General features: G+C 45.9%; 1 protein-coding gene across 4 annotated transcripts in view; it reads right to left on the bottom strand.

The window, feature by feature from the left end:
- The window catches only part of LOC125745653 (fibrillin-2), an 84,147-nt gene that overhangs the window by 12,589 nt on the left and 54,670 nt on the right, over nucleotides 1–16,888 (bottom strand). For all 4 annotated transcript variants that reach the window (XM_049018687.1, XM_049018688.1, XM_049018689.1 and 1 more), the window contains 27 exons: nucleotides 16,522–16,647; nucleotides 16,292–16,414; nucleotides 14,862–14,987; nucleotides 13,602–13,727; nucleotides 11,772–11,894; nucleotides 9,901–10,023; nucleotides 9,699–9,824; nucleotides 9,218–9,340; nucleotides 8,535–8,657; nucleotides 8,112–8,273; nucleotides 7,946–8,014; nucleotides 7,545–7,670; nucleotides 7,048–7,173; nucleotides 6,801–6,953; nucleotides 6,260–6,331; nucleotides 6,000–6,125; nucleotides 5,099–5,224; nucleotides 4,256–4,381; nucleotides 3,984–4,100; nucleotides 3,731–3,859; nucleotides 3,525–3,644; nucleotides 2,933–3,055; nucleotides 2,108–2,260; nucleotides 1,924–1,989; nucleotides 1,540–1,665; nucleotides 946–1,065; nucleotides 362–484 (listed from right to left, as the gene is read on the bottom strand). In XM_049018687.1, coding sequence (XP_048874644.1) covers nucleotides 362–484; nucleotides 946–1,065; nucleotides 1,540–1,665; nucleotides 1,924–1,989; nucleotides 2,108–2,260; nucleotides 2,933–3,055; nucleotides 3,525–3,644; nucleotides 3,731–3,859; nucleotides 3,984–4,100; nucleotides 4,256–4,381; nucleotides 5,099–5,224; nucleotides 6,000–6,125; nucleotides 6,260–6,331; nucleotides 6,801–6,953; nucleotides 7,048–7,173; nucleotides 7,545–7,670; nucleotides 7,946–8,014; nucleotides 8,112–8,273; nucleotides 8,535–8,657; nucleotides 9,218–9,340; nucleotides 9,699–9,824; nucleotides 9,901–10,023; nucleotides 11,772–11,894; nucleotides 13,602–13,727; nucleotides 14,862–14,987; nucleotides 16,292–16,414; nucleotides 16,522–16,647 — 3,282 coding nt within the window. The remainder of the gene's footprint in view (nucleotides 1–361; nucleotides 485–945; nucleotides 1,066–1,539; nucleotides 1,666–1,923; nucleotides 1,990–2,107; nucleotides 2,261–2,932; nucleotides 3,056–3,524; nucleotides 3,645–3,730; nucleotides 3,860–3,983; nucleotides 4,101–4,255; nucleotides 4,382–5,098; nucleotides 5,225–5,999; nucleotides 6,126–6,259; nucleotides 6,332–6,800; nucleotides 6,954–7,047; nucleotides 7,174–7,544; nucleotides 7,671–7,945; nucleotides 8,015–8,111; nucleotides 8,274–8,534; nucleotides 8,658–9,217; nucleotides 9,341–9,698; nucleotides 9,825–9,900; nucleotides 10,024–11,771; nucleotides 11,895–13,601; nucleotides 13,728–14,861; nucleotides 14,988–16,291; nucleotides 16,415–16,521; nucleotides 16,648–16,888) is intronic.

Raw genomic sequence — 16,888 nt, forward strand, 5'->3', positions numbered from 1 at the left:
AACCGGGCGAGTGGTGCGGGATTGTCAGGCGTGTACCAGCACACCGCGACTGTGCCGTAGTAACCGGGAAAAACAGATCCCCTGAGAAATGACCCGCTTCATGCAGAATCTCCAGTAAAGGTTGCCAAGGCTATCGCCCATCAGGGCTTCCCCATGAGAACGTTAACATTAATGTGCTGAAATTTATTTCCAAAATGGTATACTGGCAAGGTAGATAATACATATCGAACATCTGGCTGTCAAGGAGCCCAATTAGGTACAGGTGCTGCTGGGCTGAGCTTCCAGAAACAAGTGCGAGATCGTCATGGTAACAAACATTCCATGACAAATATACGACATGCAGAGAAAGCGGCCAGCTCACCCTGACACATCCTGCCATCCTCCCGCAGAGTGTAGCCTGCGGGACAGGTGCACTCGTAGCCGCCGAACGTGTTGACGCAGCGGAAGGCGCAGAGCAGGGCGTTCTGGCTACACTCGTTGATATCTGCACGGGGAACATCGGAGCACCGCTGAGGCAACCCCAATTTTCACCGGAATGCATCTTTACACATTTACGGCACACGTAAAAATTAGATTTATTGTGACCTACTTGCACAATGATAAATAAAGACGATTACTGAATGGCTGCAACATTCTGCTTGTCTGTAAGGTTTTATGATGTATCTTAAGATTTATTTTAAATGTGCTCTTTGCAGAAAGATGCAGACATTTGTACAGAACAAAAATGACAAGTTACACAAGCATCCTGACTGCAGTGAGCGTCTGAAGTTTCACACTGGTCTTCTCATGAAAACCTCCTCGGCTATTAATGGGCTTTCGTGATATTCACTCAAAAACGACGTGTGTGACTAAACAGGAGAGAGTGCAGAATCTCAAAGGCACCGGACTGGCAATCGCCTCCCAAACTGCAGGCCTGGTTTTTTATAACCCCTGCAGTGCACCTACCCTCACAGGTCATCATGGGGCCGGGCTCAAACCCCTCCTCGCAGGTGCACTCGAAGGCCCCAATCACATTGGTGCAGGTTCCGTTTCCACACGGGTTCCCCATGGCGCACTCATCGATGTCTGCCGAGGAACCAGAACATGGCACCTATGCAATCTGGCATTGCAGTCATCCAGTCACTGAGCCGTGCTAATTCACTGTTCCTGAACCATGTCTCTCAACTAAAAAAAAACAGCCAGTTTCCCTTCAATTACTTATTGTGACTGTAAGTCATGTTCTTGTCCAATGTCTTGTGGAATCTCTGACTAGCTTGCAAATGGTCCACTGTATTAATTTTCAGGGCAGGAAAGATGTAAGTGTACCTGAATACATTAAACAGTGCAGTTACTTTCCGAATGGTTGGGCATTAAAAACAAAAGACGACTGAATTCATTCCGAGCTTCATAAACTCATGCATAATGTTCATTTGAAGACAACTCTACTACAGAAATTTAAAGATAAAGCTTCTGAGAAATATACGAAAATTACTCGAGCTTGTGGAAAGGTAGCTAGGTGCTGCCTTCGGCTGCCGTTGAGGATGGAAGAGGGTTTCTCACCCATGCAATGCAACCCAGTGTGGTTCAGCGCGTAGCCCATGGCGCACTCGCACCGGAAGGAGCCGTCCATGTTGACGCAGCGTCCGTTGTAGCAGATGCCCGGGTTCTCTGCGCATTCATTCACGTCTGCACGCCAGCACAGAAAGGTGAGGGTCCAGTTCAGTCACACTCTTTAAATCATTAAAAGCCTGTACATTTCTAGTTTAAGGACAAACAAAAAAATATCCTGTGCCAAAACCGGTTTCCCTCATTGCTGTTCACTTTCTATATCAAAAGCACCATGAACATCTCCTCAGTTAGCAAGAGCACAAATGAAAGTAGCATTTTCACGTTTATTTTTTTGCCAAAAATGGGAGAGTGAGGAACGTTATCCAGACGTGGTACCTATTGGCGCTTCTCCAATCCCAGGGATGAGCCCGTGACCAAAGGGACACAGCTCCTGAAATCCCGCTGTCATGGAGATGACAATGGCACAGTTAGTGACTCCAACTGAAGGTCGCCAGACGGGCTTTGAGAGCCAAGGACTCATAATAAAAAGGTAAAAACATCAGTAAAACAGAGGGTTTACCGTCCTGCTCCTTGGGACAGAGCTCACAGGGGTCCCCCCAACCCTCCTTGGGCATGGTGCTGCAGCAGCAGGTGGCCTTGGTGCTGTTGAAGGCCTGTGGCACGGCACACATCCCGTTGGTGAACTTGCTGAAGCAGAAGCCTGTGCGGGTCTCTGTGAGAAGAGCGGAGGCCCCCTGATCGAACGCGTGCCAGTCACTGTGGTAGCATTCTCCTCGAAGCGGGTCACCGCCGGAGGAACAGCCAGTGCAGCTAATATTACTGCGTATATATCATCCACCCAAATAATCGCAGTGGTAGGCCATGACCAACTCTAAAAAAAATATATATTTAGCATATGGGCGCATTTAAATCTCCTGAAAGATTTATGGGCAGCAGGGTTGAATTTAGCACATAATCCAGAAATGGCTCTGAGGGAGACCCAGGGACTTAAAGACTCACAACATAATTATTATAATTAACTACTCAGATGAAATTGTTATCCTTTTATCGGGCGCCAAGTAACTTTGCAGTTAAGGACACATGGTACTTAGCCAGTGTTTGTTCTAGTAAAACATAACAAGATACCAATACCAATGCTACATATTATGTTAAATAAAATACAAATATAATATTGATATATATGGCTGAATAGTGAACAAAAGTGCAATCTTATAACTGATTTAGCAGTGTTGAATGTAACAATGTTAAAGAGCTCAAGATTAAAAATAAGCAGTATTGTGATATGCAGCTGCATAAACAGTAAAAAGTAACCCATAGCAACCAGCGGTAAAAATCTTTCACATTCCTGATTGGCTGCTTTGGGTTTGGGGGCGGGCCGGCTTACCCAAGCACCTGCGGCCGTTCTCTGAGAGGACGAAGCCGGGCCCGCAGACACACACGAAGCTGCCGGGACTGTTGAGGCAGGAGCCAAAGAGGCAGATGTTAGGATCTTCGCACTCGTTGAAATCTGTGAAGCAGAGGCAGAACTTTCACTCCTAACTGTAATACGTCACTTGTCTGTTTCTGACGACGGGGAACGTTAACGTGCCAGAGCTCTGAGTCTGGGCCCAGAAAAGGCCCCCTGATTTACAAAGCCTCTTTGTGGAGCCAGCGCTGGGGTGATGTCAGGACTGGGCTCTGCTGAAGAGCTGCTACATCAATTGTCACTGTATATTTAGGAAAAACATTAAACAACCAAATACTACTGTCTGAGGTCTTGTGGATAAATTTATAGAATGTCCACTTGGAACAGATTTTATTCACTTTTGTAAAACTGAAAAGTGCTTTCCTACAACATTTATGACGAGAACTGTGACATTTAAATCCTGCCCAGGGCTTCATTTTCCAAAGTTACCACATGAAAACCTTCAATATGTATCGGTTTCATTGGGTCTGATGGATCGTTCTGACAGAAAGGCCCAGAAAGCGGCCCTTACCTTCACAGTGTTCGTCCTGTTTGACGTAACCTGCCGGGCAAAAGCAGCGGAACGAGCCGTCTGTGTTCTGGCATGTTCCGGGGGCACAGGTTCCAGGAAATATTGTGCACTCGTTCACGTCTGTTTTGCGGAAGCAGGGGAGCGGTTAAACGTGCTGGCGTCCGGCCATCCCGGTGAGGCAGCGCTCGGTGTGCCGGTACACCTACCAATGCAGTTCTTTCCGTCTGGAGTGAGCTTGTAACCCAGGTGACACAGGCAATCAAAGGATCCCGCATGGTTGAGGCACTGACCGTTCCTGCATATTGCACCATACGGCGTCCTGCACTCGTCAATGTCTGCACAACATCAACCACGGACACAAGCACTGGGATAATTACTGGCTGGATTGCTGGACTGGTCTTTTATGTCTGCTGCAGAGTGCATTTCGCTATACCTCAACCGTCCAGCAGGGGGACTCACCCGTACAGTCGTTATTGTGCGTGATCTCGAAGCCAGGGTGGCAGACACAGTTGTATGAACCCACCGTGTTTCTGCATGTCCCGTTTCCGCATGGCTGCCGTGCACATTCATCCACATCTTTAGGGGAAAGGACACAGCTTTATTCACACTAATGACACAAAGGAATATAAAGGAAAAAATGCCATCGTAAAATGAGGAGCGTGTGCTCTAATTGGCTCATAAACTGTGACATCAACACTACAGGAAACAGAAAAAAGAGACGAAAGCTGTACCCATGCACATCCTCTGATTGGAGCTGGCCCTGTACCCATGGTGACAGAGGCAGTGGTACCCCCCCTGGACGTTCACGCACTCCCCATGGCTGCACACGTTGGGGATCTCTAAACACTCGTCGCGGTCTTGCCGTCGGAGAGGAAAACAAGAGAGTCACTCGATGGGGTGAGAGAGCTGCCTTTCCTCCCCTAGTCTGTGAAAGCATCTCCCTCCCCCCTCTAAGGGCACACTATGGGGGGCCTGTATTCATAATGACCCATAATAAGAAAACAAACAGCTGCCAATGAATACACCAGCCATTCTGGACTGGAGCACAAACACCGACGTGGGATGTGCTGCCCTCGCCATGGCCACTCAATCACCAATGGGGATAGTCAGATAGAGGGCAGGGTTGTTGATACAATAAGACCCCAGGAGTGATAATTTAAGGGTCCAAGAGGGATGCCAAGGCCAGCTATTACTAAAATTAGAAGTATATCACTTTCTGTTTGGAGAAAAAACAATATAGCAAGAGCAATGTCTCCAGTGTACTAGGTGGTACATGGGTTCATCAGTGCTGAGAGAATATAGAACTAGGAATACAATATAATATAATATAATATAGTATAATATAATACAATTACTGAGGAGTTTGCGCCCTGCTGAAGTACAATACACATCCCTTAAGCGGTGTGTGCTACTTAAAGGCTGATTTATACTTCTGTGTAGGACCTACGCCGTACCACACACTCTTGACACACACCTCCCCGGAAATGTAACTACAGGCATCAGCGGCAGTGTTGGGTACGTGGCTACAGGGCTAGCGACAGTGTAGATTGCAGCCTTTAAGGGGGTCGGCTCACCCAAGCAGGCGCCGCTGGGCGAGACGCTGAATCCGTCTGAGCACTCGCAGCGGTAGCTGCCCGGGATGTTGATGCAGTCGGCGTCTCGCTGGCACAGGCCCTCTCTGCCGCTGCACTCATCTATATCTGCAGAGAGTGATACACATGCTGGGGTGATGGGAAGGCCTGCTTAATGCAACGACTCAATTGATTCATTTAAAAGGGCCCCTAGTTGTCATTCTAATATACAGACGCAAACTAATTCTGTCGGCTGTTTATATTCTGTTTCTCTATGGAGTGAGGCGCAGATGAGCTCTACGAGAGACTCATCTTCGGTTCACTTGGAGACAGCCTTCTCCAGGAGCAAAACCCACTGTTGTGGCGTTACAAGTGTCTGCCCCTGACCCCTCCCGACCCCTCACTCTGCTCCCACACTGGCCTTATTTCAAACTGGACCAGTTCAAAAGATTGGTCACGTTCCTACATGATTCAAAGCCGACCGCAGTCTGACAGCTGCAAGGCCAAGGGGAGAGATTATGTTGCCCCCGCCTCACTCTATCCACCCCTTCCCCCCCAGCCTGACTGTGGAACCACACTGCACGAGGCACTGGGGATGCTCAGAACAGAGCGAGACGTACAGTGGGTTAATATTTTGAAAGATGAAGAGAGCAACACCAAAAAGGCCGCAGAGATAAAACATAACATGGCCCCATCTCCCTGTCTGGGGTGTTTCCTGGCCCAGTGACCCCAAGGATTCACCCAAGCTAATTAAAGCTGCATATCCAGGGGCTGCCATCAAAGGTGAAGGCATCCAAGTCCCCTCCTTGACGCTCGAAGTATTTTGAAACGTCGTTCCACATTGCAGGGACTTTTTCCACTGCAAGTAAGATAAGGAAAAGTAAAGGAGTCTCGCCCAGCTCACCCTCGCAGATGATCAGCAGGTCGCTGTAGCTGAAGCCCATGGGGCACTCGCAACGGAAGCTCCCAATCTGATTGATGCACACGCCGCTAGCACATATCCCTGGGATCTCTCGGCATTCGTCGATGTCTGCAAGCGCCGGCAAAGGCTTTAGATTTAATCATTAGCCAGACGGCAACAGTCCATCTGGAGAAGTGTCCATCTGGATAAGAATCAAGCCACCAACCTGGACAGCCAGAATTCAGATGTGCTGCCTTACTCACCCACGGCCTTCCCTGTCTCGATGTCTAATCTGAAGCCAGGGACAATGTTTCCACACAGAGTACGGTAGCCACCTGGGAAAATCATCAATTGTGAAAACCTTTTCTATCCTGCTTGCTCTCAGTTTCTACTTTTAATCAATTATTGAAATATGGGGGTGGTGTGTAGCACGGCAGGTTAGAAAGCTGTGCCTGTCATCAGAAGGCCACTAAATTAAATCCCTTGGCTGGCAGAATGATGTCATCGTTGGGCCCTTGGGTCGGTCCTTAACCCCACTTGCTTCAGAGACTGTCTGACACTGCTTTCTCAATTGTACACCATTTTGGATAAAAGCATCTGCTAAGTAAGTTAAATGCCAGTACAGTACATGAAACTAGTACATAGAAAGAAAAATAACCCATTAGAATTGTAGGTTGAATTACAAACAACACTGATGCGTGTCTGATGTCATAATCATCCAGTTTGATGCTGTAGGAAGCAAGTTTTCAAAATGGCCCCACAACAGGTGATTATTTTAATTGTTTCAATATCTCTGGTACTGACCAGTGCCAGGGGCAGGGCAGGCCTCGCAGGGCTTGTTCCAGGCCTTGCCCACATTGTAGGAACAGCAGCACAGCCTCCGGGTTATGTTGAAGGTCAGCTCATTGGTACATGCTGTGTCATTGTGGTTTCTGTAGCAAACACTTTTTCTCATGTCTGGAGAAACAGACATAGGACAGGTGTACCTCATGGCTCAGTCCTCAGTCCCCAATCTCAAAAGGTATTATTACAAATTATAAATGTGACTCACCCATGCAGTTGTTTCCCCCGTTGACTTGCATGTAATCTTGGGGACACACACAGGTATAGTTACCTAGAGTGTTGTAGCAGCTGCCTGGTCCGCATATTCCAGGGTTGAACACACATTCGTCAATATCTTGAACGGGATGTAAAGCAGATTAGTGTGACAATCATGAAAATAAATTACTTCCTTGGAAAATTTCCATTACTGCATAGTTTCATCACTATTTGCATTTAATTTGTAGATGCATATATTTTGTAGATGGTAACGAAATTAGCTGGTACCACTTTTCATTAATATGTAAAAAGACAGGGGGGGAAAGTCATTTTTCACCTAGGCAACATTACTCTTTTTTGATGAAATGTCAATTTTATTTTTGATGGAATAAGACAGAAACATTCATCTAAATAGTTTGTCTCTGTGATCCAGCCTTGCAGATAAGACTTTGACCAGGATCAAGACTTGTCATCACATGCACAGATTCCCTCCCTGAGCTGATGACTCACCCTCACAGACACGACTACCCTCGTTGAGGTAATATCCTTTCGGACACTCGCATTCGAAGCTGCCGAATGTGTTGATGCAGTCACCACCCTGGCACAGCCCTGGCAGCTCCTGACACTCATCGATGTCTGCATTGGGAGGTACGGCAGCCCATGAGGACACTAAGAGTCTAGGATTATTTAAGATGGGGGGCATTACAGAGGCCGTAATTCATGTAAGGTTGGCCCCTCTGTCATTAGCCAATGACATGTTTTAGATAATTGAGTTACAGGGGAGGAGGCACTCTGAGGGCCAATCGGCATTCAACTTTGGCCAGTGCCCCTGTGACCCCACCCCAGAATATAGCTCTGGAGTAAGGAACAATGGAAGAAATATTACACAGTCAAGGAAGCAATGGATTTACCTTCCAATATAATAGTAACAGGATTGGGTCTGAAACCCTCCCCTCCGGGACAAAGGGTGTTGTAATCCGCTGTAAGGGCATCAAGTCATGACAGGTCAGGTGATGGATGTTATAGCAGTACTACCAGGCATATTGCGTGTCTCCGTGGAAACCAACGGGGTCTTACTGGAGTTGAGGACAGGACAGAGCTCACAGGGGTTTCCCCAGGCACGTCCCAGGGAGCAGCAGCAGGAGGACCGGCTGACCCTGACGCCCAGCTCCACACTGCAGACCAGGTTCCCCTGGCCCCGGTAACCAAACTCCAGGTAGCAGTTTCCCGCTCGAGTATCTGCCCAGTACAGGGTGTGGGAGGGGACAAATTTCAAACACATTCTGAATTACATCTTTGCAAAGGTCAACTTCTCTGATAGCCAACAAACACCTGCTACAGAAGGACACATATTTCTGGAAGTCTGTTTTATCAATGCTGCCTTTAAACCATGGATGAACAGGGGAAATTCCTCAGATACTGAGCTGTACTATTACACACATTCACAGACACTGTCACATCCTCTGTGAAAGGCACATGACGCTGGGTGCCCAGACATACCGACACAGCCCACACCGGAGGGGTTCAGATGAAAGTCTGGCGGGCAGTTGCATTCGTAGGACCCGGCGGTGTTGACGCACAGTCCATTCACGCAGTTGATGGGGTCTAGGCATTCGTCAACATCTGCGGCATAACAACAACAAAGTGTCATTTTTTTAATGAGGGCGTAGTTTTATTGACTCTCCCTCGGTCAGTAGTTCTGATGGATATGTTAATTAATGTAATTAACTGAACAGCAGTGATTGCTTAAAAAAACATGACACATTCACAAAATTCATTATACAAAATGAATCTGTTTTCACATAAGCCAGACCAACACTTAGTGGAGCATAATCACTATAAATACTTAAATACCTGTGATTGCGACAAACATTTTTTTTTCTGCCAGGTATTATTGGTGACATTAAAACAAAGTTCATTTGTCATGTTCTGAAGTAATAGAAAGAGAGAGGGAATGGTAGGGTGTGTGAAAGACGAAGTGTGTAAGATCACAAACAGATTCTACTGTGCCTTCAAACTTGGAGATCCTGCCTTAAAATGACCTTATTTCCACCCTGGTCTGCACTTTACAGCCCGTTTAACATGAGCCAGCCATGCACATGTAGTGCAGATCAAAGAGGAAGGGTCAAGATATATAGGAGAGGGTCCACTGGTGATACTGTGAACAGATGGGGGCCACCTACCCGTGCAGTTACCCGAGGACCTGTTCAGCTCGTACCCTTCATCACAGAAACACTGGAACATGCCGGGGATATTCTTGCACGTGCCAAACACGCAAACATTTGGGAAGGAGCACTCATCAATGTCTGCCAGAAGTCATGGAGAGGATACAGAAGCATAAACTGGTTTTGTGCAATGTTTTGCACGTGGGATGATTTATGTACTTCACATGTATGACATATTATGCATTACTTGTATTTACAAATGTAAAATAGCTGTGAAAAAAAGCTCTTGGATTGTAACATTAACAAAAGAAATTGCTCTATGGAATCCTGGCAACAAGTTTAGGGAGATTTGACATCATGAACTGGGAGTTACACTGTATTGGCTGGCCTTTCGGTAAAAGCGCAGTGTTCCTGGGCTAGTTAGCTAGTAAAGGAACGGTATAATATGTGAACCTATCACATGCTGATGCAGAGGGCGGAGCTACAGGCCTGCTCCAACCTTGGCAGGATCTGCTGTCGGGGGTGGGGGTGAAGCCCATGTCACAGTCACAGCGGTATCCCCCTGGCGTGTTGAGGCACTGGCCATTCTCGCAAAGGTCCACGTTGTCCGCACACTCGTCAACGTCTGCAGGACACGTGGGGGCGGGGTCAGCACCGCAATCCTTTGTTGGATCCCGTTTCCCTCGGCATGCCAGCCTTACCCGTGCAGCTGTAGCCATCCCCAGTGAAGCCCTCAGTACATGAGCAGCGGTAAGAGCCTGCCGTGTTCTGACATTCGGCACTGGTGCCGCACCGGTGTGTCCCGCGGCTGCACTCGTCCACATCTGCACAGCAAGAGAGAGCAGGTGGCTGCACGGTCAGATCAGCTCCGCAGTCGCAGACTGCCTGGAATGCTCTGGTTGCGCAGAGTGGCAATGTTCCGGAATAGCACAGCGGTAATCTGTTTTGTCTGGATGGTTTCCACACATCCCATCTTGCTCTCCGTGAAAGACACAGACACACATGGATGCACAGATGAGAGCAAGTTTTTGGGCTCAGAGAGCACAGTTGGCCAACTGGAGCAGCTGGGGTTTAGCGCCTTGCCCTACCGGGCACAGGATTCTAACCAATAACCTTCTGGATGCAGGTACAGATCTCAAACCCCAGGAGCAACACAATGCCCCTAATAAATCAAACAAAAAAATGACAAATAAATGACAAAAACCGAAACACAGACAGACACACAGATGTAGATCAATGCTGAGCTAAAGCATTCAAAAACTCCCCTGTTTCTGCTGCAATCATTTTGTAGCGCAAACCTTAAAGGCAGGAATTTTCCCTGGAAACCACAATACTGCGCAGGGCACCATCATAGGACCTTTGAGAAGGCGGCACAGCACAGTCTGATTTACAGGCACATTATCAGCATTTCCCTGGGGCTAACCCTAACCCTAACCCTAACCCTAACCCTAACCCTAAACCTAACCCTAACCCTAACCCTAAACCTAACCCTAACCCTAACCCTAACCCTAAACCTAACCCTAACCCTAACCCTAAACCTAACCCTAACCCTAACCCTAACCCTAACCCTAAACCTAACCCTAACCCTAACCCTAAACCTAACCCTAACCCTAACCCTAACCCTAAACCTAACCCTAACCCTAACCCTAACCCTAACCCTAAACCTAACCCTAAACCTAACCCTAACCCTAACCCTAACCCTAACCCTAACCCTTTCATTTCAGATGCCATTTTAGCTCTCCTTGTCCATTCAGCCTGCGCCCCCTTTGTCTGCAAGTGCCATTGACGGCCTTCCTGCTGCCTCCCCCATCCATTTCCCGATAAGAGTGTGGCCAGTGCTGCCTGCAGTTTTAGCATCCACACCCCTCGTGAGCGGGATAGTCAGATAGTCCCGAGCGAGTGAGACATCCCTGACTGGAGTGAGCGAGGGGAATGGGGTCTAAAACCCGCAGTCTAAACAGGGGGGCCAAATAAAATATCAGGCTGTCCATTTTGGTTCCAAAATGGCTGTAGTAGTACAAAAGTCAAAAAGGACAAAGGTGCAGGACGTTCAGAAACTATCCACCCACAGCTGCTACCGGGCACTAAGGTTTAAAGGCAGAGGTTCATGCGTTAATTCATTAGTAATTAACCTGTCCTCATTCATAACATACTGTAATAACCGGCAAACCTAAGCATTACAGCAGCAGGAAGGACAAAGACTACACTTGTTTGAAAGACAACATACTTTTTAATGTCAGCCCTTAAATGGACCGCACACAAACAACAACCGGCAACAAATCTCCGGCAAAACCTAATGAGGAAACACAGGGAGGCTGGACACCAGATACTAAGGCACACACACGGTAGGTCATTTACACGATGGCAAGTACAAACACAGGTAAGGGCACACGTGACAGTCGGATCCACAAACCAGCTATTTAAAACAAGACACACAGAGGGGCTATGTACAAGGCTCGCGAACATGCGGGGAAATGCTAACTGGCTTCCGCTACTCTGAGCCATCTCTCCGGAGCTACAATACAAACGTATAGTGAGAGTCTGGAAGAGAGAGGCAGGAAACACGGCTTACCTGCACAGGCGACCCCGCTGCCCAGCCAGCCCTCCTGGCAGGAGCAGCGGAAGGCCCCTGGGGTGTTCACACAGGCAGCATTGATGTCGCAGTTGTGGGCCCCCATTTCACATTCGTCCACATCTAAAAGAGGGGGATGTTTCACTATGTTCACTTTACAGAACTAATATTCCACAAGCTAACAAACTATACTGGCATTTTATTATAGGAGAAAATACCATTAATTTCAGATGTTGGCTGTTTGTTTGGTATCTGATTTATGGAAATAAGGGTTTAGTCTGGTTTGGAGTGATTTAATCCAGTTTACACTGCTTTAAACTTCTCTGAACTGGTTTGATCAGGTATGGAATGATTTAAACATATAGAATAATTTCAATATAATTTAGCTATTTTTGATATATATATATATATATATATCAGAGCATGTGAATGGAGCCGGCTGAATTTGTACAGAATTCATCTGTACAATTATCAAGACTGTTACACAAACTGGCCGAGATGGAATTCGCAAAGTATTTCACAAAGGAAACTGATAGGTCATACAAGTGTGCTATTCTTATCAAACGTATAGATCACAATAATGTAGAGCAAGAACAACAATGTGGTGAAACTGTTTCAGCAAGTAAAGATTCACTTTAGAATGTAAAAAGACTTTCTCAGAAACATGAGAGTGCGCTACGCGAACACACAGAGGCTAGAGCAAAATGTGAGCAAGTTTTATATGGTTGGAGCATATCAAGTCTATAAAGTAAATAAAAGTATAAAAGCCCGTAAAGTAAATATTGGTAATCAAATAAATTAGTTTTGTCATTCAAAGTAAGTCTAACAGGATTTTTTTAATTCACGTAACGCTGTCAGTGAAATTTTATTTTATAGAGAGAGAGACGCAGCAGCAGCATCAACAGGAAAAAAAATTGAGGAATTTAAAACGTGGATGATTAGCCTGTATGTTTTTTAGGCTGCTAAGCCCACTGATTACTTCATTTTTAAGTGTTTTTGTGTGGAATGCCATTGCCAAACCTGTCCGTTGTTGCCTATATGTTGTTTAAAGATAAATATTTTTTGTTCTGAGTGACAATGTTGCTGTTTCTCATATTTCTTTATGATATAAGGCTTCGGTTTAAGGTGACAGTTGTTAGGCATAGAGATTATTTGCCCCTCTTTTTCTAGTGGAGTGAGCATGGAGCGATTTGACGAGTGGGAGGAAATTTTAGTGGCATGAGGAGCGGTGTTGAGCGGAGCGCCTTAGTGCGAATTAATGCGGAGGAACAGGCGGAGCCAACAGCCACTCTGCTCACATGCTCTGATATATATATATATATATACACACATACACACACACAGGTTTTGGACTTCAATCGTTTTAATTATAAAAATATATAAATTAGAAATTGAAAACGCTACATACACATATAATCTGTGAAATTATGCCGTCATTCATCTGATATACCCAAGTTTAAGATAATTTAGACTTGTTTAGTTTGTTACTGTTGGACCATTTTGTTTCATTTAAAATAATTATATCTGATGTAAAGCTTTGATGCAGCAACCGTGAAAACATACGTTTTGATCTTTTGAACCATATGAAACCAGTCAAATCCAAATCAATCTGGCATAAACCAGAATCAGTTTCAATTGGCTAAAATTGGTTTAATCCCTTAGCAACAGGCTTAGATATACAAATCCCTAAGAAAATAGAGAAACGCATGAAGATCCAACAGAAACTACTCTGTTTCTGTTGGATCTTGTTTGAATCCCTTTACAACATCCTCATTAGGTTTGTACTGGTTTATAACCGGTTCCCCCGGGGCACAGCTGTGCAGGTCTCACCTGTACAGCCTGTCGAGCCCTTCTTGACTGAGTAGCCCTTGTGACAGTGGCAGATGAAGGATCCCTTGCTGTTCTCACACTCTCCAGACAAACAGATGTTGGGATTGAGGTCACACTCATCCACATCTGGAATGAGAGAAACATGATTTCACAGCGTGGACCCTGCTGACATGTGGGGCAGGAATCAGGTGGAGGCAGTGCCTGGCACTAATGTGGGAGCTCCTCCACACATATCACACCCTCAGCAACTCCCTCTGCTATGCCCACATGGATCCTAAGTGGAGCACAAAGTAATGGACTGGTTGTGGGCGACACATCAGCTTTCAAGGATGTAAGGATGTGTATTGAGTACATACTCTTTGTATTTTAACACAGAGAACTAGGAGGCCATGAGATTATGGAATGGTCACTGCTTCACCCAATCAACTAGCCCAGAAGCCGATCTTTCATTCTCTCTCTCTCTCTCTCTCTCTCTCTCTCTCTCTCTCTCACACACACACACACACAAAGAGACACACAAACACAGGTTTGTCAGTATATCTTTGTGGGGACTCTCCATTCATTTCTATGTGGAGAACTCTAATCGCAACATGCCAACCTTAACCCCTACCCAGCCCTAACCTTAACCATAATTAACCAAACAAAATACTGCATTTTTAGTTTTTTGATTGCGGTCCCAGATTTTCTAAAAATTGAGGTTATCCGTGTGGGGACTGAAAAAATGTCCCCACAATGTCAAAATTACAGGTTTTTATCACATTATGGGGCCATAAACACCCCCCCCCACACACACACTAATCCTTTTTTGCTTTTTGCCTTACCCATGTGGCACTTGACAACTGGAGAGCAGTATAATGCAGATTAGCTGTCACACATCGTCTAGGTGAGTTACAACTTCACTGTAAAGAATGTTTCGACCCTTCTACGGCTGTCCCATCAATAAGACGCATAAAAACTTTGTGTGCCCCAATTTTCAGCATGAGTGCCTGAAACTACTTTAAGTTTTGTGCCAATTATTTAAGGGAGTTCAGAAATATCTACAAGCTAAAGCGTTCACTTTCTGCGTACCTGTATGACCTCACTAGTCATTAATATAAACAAAACATTACAACTATAGGCAAAACTTATATACAACTATAGGCAAAACTTATATACAACTATAGGCAAAACTTAAAAATTTGACACAAACATAAAAAGCCAATCGAGGCAGCTGTCAGATGAGGTTTACAGTATCCTGTGACCTCATATGAGATGAAGTACCTGTACAGGTCCTCATGTCCATAGAGGACATAAATCCATCGAAACAAAGGCAGCGGTACTCCCCGGGGATGTTGCTGCACTGTCCGCCATGGCAAATATCTGGCTCCTCTTCACATTCGTCCACATCTGCAAGCAGACGAAAGAGCTGAGAGCCTGAGACTTGCTAGCCTGCTTTAGGCTCCAGGAGATCAAACATCTGCCATCTTTCCATCAGCTGTGCAGCCTGGATATCTCTGGGCTGCTCAGCTGTCCATGTCGCAATCAGGGTAGATACATGCCAGGGAAGATGTGGGCCTTTCCTATTTGCGTAGCTAATGTCAAGTGAGGGATGGGACCTCAGTGTTTAATCCCTTTTAACACTCTGGAGTCGACTGCCTTGTCGGCGATGCCGCGTATCTTTCTCGTGTAATTCAATTCATAACTCGCTGAAATCGTATTGTAGAAACATGAAAAAAGCCGTAATGTCTTCTTTTCAAAACGCCAATTATCGGAAGTATTAAAGTTTTTAAAAATAGTTTAAATCGGCAAAAAAGTAAAGGATGTCACCTTTGTTTTACCTGCATCGGGGGCGTGTAATGCCGCTCACACCTGAAGATCGCTATTCGCATTCTAAATAGCCGCATTTCCTCATATTCAAATCGCATTTGCATGATAATTTGATGAACAACGCAATGGTGAAACGTGATCCAGATACATCCTCATCAGTGCCATAATAGGGGCGGGGGATGTAGCCAGGTGTGAATGGCTCATGCAGACACATGAAAGTTGCTACATATTCAATGAAAGGAGATCAGAAATAGTGACGAGTTTTTCTTATTTACGTATGAAACTGAATGCTGCAACTACAACATTTTGTCATCTTCATGTAGCCAAGACTTTGGTGATCAGATATCTGGGATCAGACCAAACTTCCACCATTGTGTACTATGTGCTTTTATAATGTTTATGCAAGTGTTCCAAACTGCATTTTGCAATGTCTATTCTTTGATGTCAATTTACAAACTTCACATAAATCTGACATATTTACAAAGTACATTAAAATAAAGATGAGTGTAATGCCAAAACAAATATATAAGAAATAATTTATCTGCCATGAATTAAGTTTATGATATTGAATGAAATGTGTGACCATGCCCCAGTCAGTTCCCTACCCTTAGACACCAGAGGGTTAATGTTTATCATGCGTAAGTGTACCTGAGTGACGTACAATGGAGGGATGCTTAGGTGGAGAAGGCAGGGTCTGCCAACATCCAGCAGTGATATTACTCTGCTGGCTATGGGATTCAAACCCACAACCTTCTGGACACTGGTATAAATGCTGGTGTTTAAAATGAGGGGAATTAAAGCTAATGTTTTTGATGAATTAAAGCATAGACTATATTTGATGAGATGGGTTTAAGTGGGGTCGAGCAGAGAAGCGGCCTGCTCACCCGTGCAGCTCCGTTGGTCCGGCATCAGCGTGTACCCGCTGCTGCAGCTGCACTCGTAGCTCCCATCTGAGTTGGTGCAGTGGAAGTCACAGCCCCCATTCTGAATGGCGCACTCGTCGATATCTGAGAGGGCCAGCAAGGACAGGACACAACACATGACTGCCAATTAGCACGCATCACTCACTGTGTCTTAGAAGGCATCAAAGAATGAGACAGAGGGCAACTCGTACCCACGCAGGCCTGGCGGTCCGGCGTGGCCTGGTAGCCAGAGTCACAAGAACAGCGGTAGCTGCCGGCCACGTTGATGCACCGCCCGTGCCGACAGAGCCGGTGGCTGAGCCTGCACTCGTCCACGTCTGCAGTGCAGACAAACGTTAGCGACATTAGTGAGGGCGCTGACTCCAAGAGCTGGCTATGGACACATAACGCGTACCGTGGGGGTGGTTGGTAATCACGGCTGGCATGGCAAAATGCTCACATGTTATAACTTCTCATTTTGTGGAAAGAGATTCTATCTAAAGACACAGGTCTTTAGTCTGGGACAGAAAAGAGGCTGCTAGAATCACAGGTGTTTAGGTCACGCTAAGAAGGAACGGC

This window comes from Brienomyrus brachyistius, chromosome 7, assembly GCF_023856365.1.
Source record: "Brienomyrus brachyistius isolate T26 chromosome 7, BBRACH_0.4, whole genome shotgun sequence".
In the NCBI taxonomy this organism is placed as follows: domain Eukaryota; kingdom Metazoa; phylum Chordata; class Actinopteri; order Osteoglossiformes; family Mormyridae; genus Brienomyrus; species Brienomyrus brachyistius.